This window comes from Berghia stephanieae, chromosome 5, assembly GCF_034508935.2.
Source record: "Berghia stephanieae isolate SIO BIC M18660-M18661 chromosome 5, UCSD_Bste_1.3, whole genome shotgun sequence".
Lineage (NCBI taxonomy): Eukaryota > Metazoa > Mollusca > Gastropoda > Nudibranchia > Aeolidiidae > Berghia > Berghia stephanieae.
The window spans coordinates 74,977,256-74,985,528 of NC_088364.1; the positions used below are offsets into that span (position 1 = coordinate 74,977,256).

General features: G+C 37.9%; 1 protein-coding gene across 2 annotated transcripts in view; it reads right to left on the reverse strand.

Annotated features, from left to right (window-relative positions):
- Positions 1-374: 374 nt before the first annotated feature.
- Positions 375-8,273, reverse strand: part of LOC144973605 (prolyl 4-hydroxylase subunit alpha-1-like) — a 35,634-nt gene continuing 27,735 nt past the window's right edge. Inside the window, exons 12-14 of one of the 2 annotated variants that reach the window (XM_078916253.1) lie at positions 7,863-7,928; positions 2,297-2,365; positions 375-1,500 (exon numbers count right to left, since the gene is read on the reverse strand). In XM_078916253.1, coding sequence (XP_078772379.1) covers positions 1,333-1,500; positions 2,297-2,365; positions 7,863-7,928 — 303 coding nt within the window. In that variant the 3' untranslated portion in view covers positions 375-1,332. The remainder of the gene's footprint in view (positions 1,501-2,296; positions 2,366-7,862; positions 7,929-8,273) is intronic. The other variant, XM_078916254.1, reaches the window with a different exon arrangement.

The following is an 8,273-nucleotide window of genomic DNA, read 5'->3' on the forward strand; positions in this document are numbered from 1 at the left end:
GAAAATCCAGCAGCTGGGACTCGGAAATGAGTTTCAAACAAAAAATGAGGTTGGCAAGTGGCTGACCTACACTTTTGGACTTTCGTCTTTGGATCCGTCGGAGGTTGAGGACAGTTTCGCCATGGACCTCATGAGTTGCCAACCAGACGACACCAAGTTGATCCACTACTCCGATTATCTGCTACAAACATACATACTACCTTCAAGTCCTTTTCCACCTCCACTGTGGGCCTCTGTTCCCAAAGGCCAGAAAAGAACGAACAACGCAGCAGAGTCTTTCCACTCGATGCTGAACAAGGAGTTCTATGCCCCCCACCCGAACGTGTTCTTGCTCACTGACGCCCTAATCAAATTCCAGGCCACGACATATATCAAGATGAGATCAAAAGCAGAATCGAAAAAACAGCCCAAAGACCAGAAAGTTGCACAGCTCGTTAGTGAGAAAAAAACAGGCCAAAGATCCAGATTTGAGTTTGTGAAGGCAATGAGTTTTATCAACAGACCCTTGTAAATAGTTTCCCTTGCAAGATTTTACCAATTTTTAACCTACACTCAGCTCAAATAAAAATCCTAATGCAGCCTCACAGCGGTAAAAGATATCGTTGTGTGTTGGTCCCAAGCCCATAAAATGCAGAGGGGATTTTTCCACACACTAGGCAAACAAATAACAATAAATAAAAATAAGGTTTACAGTAATCTTGTACATTTCTTTGATATCGGGCGCCGCACCTGTGCCCACTCCCTCCGCTCTTTTGGTACGTGTTTTTCCGCTCTTATGGTATGCCTCTCCGCTCTTTTGGTAGACATCCGCAAAAACTCTCAAACATTGGACTTCAATTTAATCCTCGCTAGGTCCCAGGTTTGAGAGTTTTTTGTTTTTTTTTTATCAAGATGAAGGTCATTTAAATCGGTCGATATTTGAGTAGTGTAAATGTTGCTGCTCGAAGCTCGAAGAAATAAATAATAACGTGAAGTTGAATGTAAGCTTCAATTTAATTACAAAACAGATCAAATGAACGTTTCGGGTTTCCCCTTTATCAACAAAACAGGACAAAACGGGATGATTGGAACACCACAGATGAATGAGATGATGACATCATCTCATTCATCTGTGGTGTTTCAATCATCCTGTTTTGTTGATAAAGGGGAAACCCGAAACGTTCATTTGATCTGTTTTTGTAATTAAATTGAAGCTTACATTCAAATTCACGTTATTATTCGATATTTGAGGGACGTTTTCTGGACGATTAAAAAAAAATACGTGTCTTTTCCATTGCACGACAGTTAACTGGTCAACCAAAAGATACATTTGTTGTGATGGAATCCAAAGCTTCACTCTGTCGAATGAAGTCCACACGGTCGACGAAACAACTGGGCTCCTTGTCGTATCCACATTGTGGCTACCCATTTACTACCAACCAACACGGGACAGCCAGCATGGCGTGACTTGTAGTTCACTGATCCATTGCGATACAAATTTTCCCAGAGAACTGCGCTGCCCTGGTAAAAAAAAATAATCGGCAAACGGTATCATATGAAATTAACCTGTGAAAAAAATTAGGTTTTACGTGAAATAGTCTCCGTTAATCAGTTATTTGATATTCTATAATCGTGTTAGATTGGAAAATGGCAAATGTGAAAACAATTTTTTTAAAGGGCGATAAAGGAGACCCAGGTAAATATAGACAAATAAGTCTCACGTGTATTGCATGGTTATCAGGTTAAAATGATAACAATTTTGCTATTTTTTCTACTCTAAGTAATTATACATTTTCTTTTTATGAAAGAAATTAACCAAACCAAAGTTTCATTTTGTTACTATCGGTTGGATTTTCACCATTAAAACTATACAGAGACAATGCCGTTTTGAAATGGCTAACACAATTAACCAGTAGATTTTTGACCAATCAAAACATGGAATTTGTGACACACCCTCACACGTGCTCGGACAAACATAGTTGGTTGTTTATAAACAATAACGTGAATGGAATTGACATCTCTCTGATCATTGTTATTGTTTTTATACCGCCAAATTGGTGACTAGTTATCACACGATTTTCTCGATCATATTATAAACATTTAAGATTACATAGAGTTTTCTGAGTTGATTCTATTGATCAAGCGGTAAGACAGTGAGTATTTTACTCAGACATATACCATTGATAGTAAAATCTGTGCAGTTTGTATATATATTGTATATTGTATATTGTATATATTGTATATATTATGACGACTGTCCGAGAGGCGTGGTTATTAAGTGTCTATTGATCTCATGGAGAAAAACACATTCTCTCACCTTTTTTGGGTCAACTTTCACTCCGATTTCAGGGAAGACTGTCGCCCCTCCGGCCTCTACATCCGTCAACTGTTTTAAAAACACACCAACAAAACTTGAGATTTTATAACCAATAACCACTAAACGTACTCAAACGTATGACTTCTAATAATAATAATAATAATGATCATGGAATTTATTTATATTGCGCCCAATCCTCTATACAAAAAACTCTAGGCGTATAACAATAACTTCAATCCATTCAAATTTCTCTCTCTCTCTCTCTCTCTCTCTCTCTCTCTCTCTCTCTCTCTCTCTCTCTCTCTCTCTCTCTCTCTCTCTCTCTCTCTCTCAGACACACACACACACTAACTCTATCTATCTACCTATCTATCTATCTCACTCTCAGCCTCTCTCGCTCTCTAACTCTATCTCTCTCTCTCTTTCTCTCACACACACACACACACACAAACACAGACTGTACTCCGTCTCTCTCTCTCTCTCTCTCTCTCTCTCTCTCTCTCGCTATATATCTCTCTCTTTCTCATAAAACACACACACACACACACAAACCTTCCACCATCCAACTATTTAACATATATTAAAAATAAATTTATATATATATATATATATATATATATATATATATATATATATATATATATATATATATACATATCCTGTGATCATCGTCTGCTCAAATAAAATAACTAATAATTTAAGAATTCTCGAAATAAATAAGTTTTTAAGTGTTTCATGAAAGCGAGTTCAGTAGGGAAGAGATAAAGGAAGATTGTTCCATACAGTTTAGTCTAGAGGAAACCTTCATAACCCTTTCATAACGTCCGCCAAAAATGTTTCAACGGAATCGGAATGCGATATATATGCGGAGTGTTATCATGATTAGTGCCGGTCTGTAGACATTGAGCATTTTTAATAAAATGTGATTTTGTATGCGGTAATCATAGGATCCATAATTGGTTACAATGGTTTTCCATACTTGACTCGCGGTTTGGCCTTGACACAGCACAGACTAAATGTGTCAGTTCACGGCAGCAAACGTACACGCCGACTGCTCCGTCTGTTTTGTTTTATCAGAACACTGATGTCTATAAACCATATTAGGTACCCTTTTATGCCCCCATCACAGTTAAATAAAAGGTAAATGCCGTTTTAAATATATGTTTTCAGTTTAAGTGACCCACTTTCATTCTTTCAATCATTCATTCATGTTTTCTTTCTTTCCGGTAGGTAGTAAAAGTATGGTGCTCCGTTTGAGCACAATATTTGTTACTGGGTACATGTATGTGTATAGTGCACTGTCCACTAAGCGCTTTACAAGGGATCCCTCTCTAGCAAACAGAAACACTTAACAATTTGAACTGATGTAATAGCAATATATATATATATATATATATATATATATATATATATATATATATATATATATATATATATATATCTGCTCCTGGCAACCTTTTTTTCCATTGATTCCAACTCTGAAAAAAAAGAGAAAAGAAATATTTGTCCTATTACTATTAACTCATCACTATTATACTCCTTTTAAAAAAATAATATTTTGAGCCATGTGGCCCCTGGTGCCTGAATTTATCCCGGTTTCTGTAACGTTAATCGCCCTCATAGCGATTGTCTGTTTAACACTCAAACACTCTACCATTCAGCGATGGGCCCTTAGCCTTCACACCAGCAGTCGTCTTCTGAAATGTTTGTCTGAATTGACTGAGAGTTCCAAAAAGGACTTTCTGGAAATGCATAAAGAGGAAACGAATGCGCGTATCGCTAGTGATGCGCTGGACAGGGAAAAAATTCGGACAAAATTAGATAGATGCATCAACCCCCTAAGTGCAACTGCGCATCCTGTTTGCCTTGAGAACATCGCTGATGGAAAAGTAAGCCCTCAATCTGTCAATGTAGACGATTCTATCAGCATCGGTACCACGGACATGAAAGAATTTGAGAAAACATGGCCCAATGAATTCTATAAAGCACTTTCTACCAAAGTGACAACAATGGCAGCCGGGAAAAACTATATTCAAAGTGACCGTGGTCCAATATACGACACAAGTTTGATTTATTCTCGCGCTATGGGATTAATGGCGTGTCGAGATTTTGACATGGAGTCTCTCTTTAAATATGAACTGGCAACATTCCCGACATCTTTATTCAGTGACAATGGAGACATACGTACTGCTACTACAAAAGCTGCTCTGAAGAGAAATCTGCAAGAAACTGTCTCTGCTTGTGGGGGACAACATCCTGAGATCGTGATCTTAGATGGATGCGCACTTCTTTATTGTGTAAACTGGCCATCCAAAGGAACCATCCAAGACTATGTCAATAGTTTTTGGACACTCTTATTGCCGAAAATGGACAGAAGTGACGTGCACCTTGTCTTTGACAGATATCATGATTTCAGCATCAAAAGTGCTACTCGACAAAGTCTCAGTATAAAAGTTCGAACGGTACACACTCCTCTGCCTGCTCAAGGCTCAATTCTTGCCTGCACTGAGAACAAAAAGCAATTGATTAGCATACTCTGTACGGAATTAATGTCCAGGGCTGTAGCTCAACCACGTGAAAGGCGTCTCGTTATCACAGGACACGAAAATGCTCCTCTCCAAATTAAAAATGGAAAAGTCTCCACAAGGACAGACTTGGAGACGACACACGACGAAGCGGATGTCCTTATGGTGAAACAAGCAATACATGCTGCTTCATTGACCAATGTTGTTAAGGTGGTTAGTGACGATACGGATGTCTTTGTACTGTTAGTTCATTTCTACCACAAGCTTGACTTGGACTCCAGTCACTGCTCGATGATGATGGAAGCTACAAGTAGGGACCGTGGACTTGTTGACATTGGGAAAACGGTCTCGAGAAATCAAGAAATTGCGCCTTATCTTCTTGCAGCACATGCGCTATCTGGCTGTGATACTGTGGCTAAACCGTATGGTATAGGGAAAAACACAGTCGTCAAAGTTCTTCAAAAGGGACACAGACTAGACAACCTTGGAAACACCAGTGCCAGTTTTGAAGATGTTATCAAGAAGCCACCTTCTTCATAACTGCATGCTACGGAAGCAACTATGCCTGGCGCCAGGTACAAAGTTTGGCTGAAGAAAACGGGGAAAAATCATTAAAAAGGTCCCTGACTTGAAAACCATACCCCCTACCTCAGAAGCATTCTGTGAGAACACCAAAAGAGCGCACATTCAGACAGCAATTTGGTATCATAGTCTTCGAAAAACTCCCCCAGATTTACAACCAACAGATTTTGGATGGATGAAGTTGCCAGCAACCAAATCACTTGTTCCAACCACAGTGCCAAGCAACACACCGAGTGTACCGCCCGAGTTGTTAGAGACTATTCAATGCGGGTGTTCTTCTGAACAACCTTGTGGATCATCAAAATATGGCTGTGCTGCCGCGCAGCTTCCATGCACAATATTTTGTAAATGCCATGATCGTGAGTGCTGTCAAAATCTCCTTTATCAAGCTGCTTCCATGTCAAGCGATGAGTCAAGTGACAAAGACATTGATGATGAGTGATGTAGTTTACCAGAGATACATGTCAGATATGCCGAAAATTGTCATTCTATTTTTTGTCCTTCAGTAAATATCAATGTAAAAAAGCAAAGGCGAAGAAAACTAAAGACTCAAAACAAGGCACGGTCTTTCTATATGGAGACTCTCTCCGTGTTTTTGTGTGATCTGACACCTATTCCACACAAAATGTCAATTTTGATTATCCCAATTATACTTTCACCGCTGTAGGAAATTTAAATACCAACAAATAGCATAAATAACCTAAATTCTGTATTGGTCTTGTCAAGGCCTTCAATTTGATACCAAACACGGCTATATTTGGGTCATTTTACGAGACCATCTTGGCAGTGACCTTGACCTTTTGGATAGTTAAATTGCTAATAACTTGTCAACTATTCGGCCAATTTTTAAAAAAGAAGTATTTTTGTAATTGATTTGACTAAATCTTTCATTCTGTATAATATAAAATGATTTTTGAGGATTTTTAAAAATGACCTTTTCGTGACCTTTGTGACGTAATTTCTCAAAATGCTCAATGTGCTCAGGGCAGCACTATTCAGACATTTAATCTTGAGATGTTCAACTTTGATAAAATGCAAAAAAAAAATTGGCGGACGCTTTTTTTGGGTTATGGTTAAAATCATGATTTGGCAACCAGACTAGTTGGTGCAAAGTGACTAAAGGATCTGTCAGATAGTTTTTCGGCACTTAAAGCAGACGATGATCACCTGATCTCAATGCACGGGCGGAACGTATGGTTCGACAAGATCATCTAGATAAGCATGGGCGCTTCCGTGAAAACATTTAAAACACATGACTCCAACCTTAAAGAGCACCCTGGCCGTAATGGAAAGCCAGTGTAAAGTCAAAAGCATTGGAGTCGTGTGTTCCCTCTTATTTCTTCTTAAAACTATTCTAGCAGCTTGGTTTTTAAACCGCTGCAGTTTATAAAGTAAGAAACCTGGGGAATTAGATAGGAGTGAATTACAATAGTCTAAACGAGTAAAAACAAAAGCAGACACTAGAGTCTCTAAGGAATTTTGATTTTAAAATGCCGAAAGTTGGCCAATACGGCGAATTTCACAATACAGTACTTTGCAAAGTTGTGCCGCATGATATTCCATGGACAGGGCAATGCTGAAATAAATTCCCAGGTTTCTGGGGTTTTCAGAAAACGTTATTTTCACATCATCTATACAAATCGAAAGGCCTTGTTCACAAATGTTATTTTTAGGATTACACAATTGGAGTTTCTTCTCCTAAACATCAAAGGAATGGAACAGCTTCCCAGAATAAATTGTCTACGCGCCCAACATAGATGCTTAAACAAATGTCTTATCTGTCTACTAAATGTATACAACAGAGCAGCATTGATTATCATCTAGATGGCCCTGGCTACCTTAACCAGAAGAAGAAGAAGAAGAAGAAGAAGAAGAAGAAGAAGAAGAAGAAGAAGAAGAAGAAGAAGAAGAAGAAGAAAAAGAAGAAGAAGAAGAAGAGAAAAAAGGAGAAGAAGAAGAAGAAGAAGAGAAGAAGAAGAAGAAGAAGAAGAAGAAGAAGAAGAAGAAGAAGAAGAAGAAGAAGAAGAAGAAGAAGAAGAAGAAGAAGAAGAAGAAGAAGAAGAAGAAGAAGAAGAAGAAGAAGAAGAAGAAGAAGAAGAAGAAGAAGAAGAAAGAAAAGAAGAAGAAGAAGAAGAAGAAGAAGAAGAAGAAGAAGAAGAAGAAGAAGAAGAAGAAGAAAAAGAGAGAAGAAGAAGAAGAAGAAGAAGAAAGAAGAAGAAGAAGAAGAAGAAGAAGAAGAAGAAGAAGAAGAAGAAGAAGAAGAAGAAGAAGAAGAAGAAGAAGAAGAAAAAGAAGAAGAAGAAGAAGAAAAAGAAGAAGAAGAAGAAGAAGAAGAAGAAGAAGAACAAGAAGAAGAAGAAGAAGAAGAAGAAGAAGAAGAAGAAGAAGAAGAAGGCCGATCATACAGGCCATAACAATATAATTCTCTTTCACAAAATATTATCTACTGAGAAACTTACATAATGCAAAAATGTGACCACTCTATTGCCTCCTTTCATATGCGGTGCAAATCCTTTTTCATTCATCTATATTGAAGAAAATAAAATATTAATCTATGAAAACCACAAATGTCAGACAGAGTCTCAAATCGGTATTATCTCGGATTAAACCTGAGCCTGACCAATGACTTTTAAGTTAGAACAAGCTTAGAATCTCGTATGTTGAAGATTAAACCTCTCCTTACTACCAATAGGAAAATCGTCACATTTGCTACTAACAGTCAACAATTTTCTTATTCTGATTTCATTTTGTTATAGCTATAGATAGAATGCACTTGGCCAAGGAGTTCACAACATTGCCATCCGGAAGTATAACGGACCAACACACAAACTCTGTGTAACCATGAACTTTTATAGTCTGGTTAATACAGT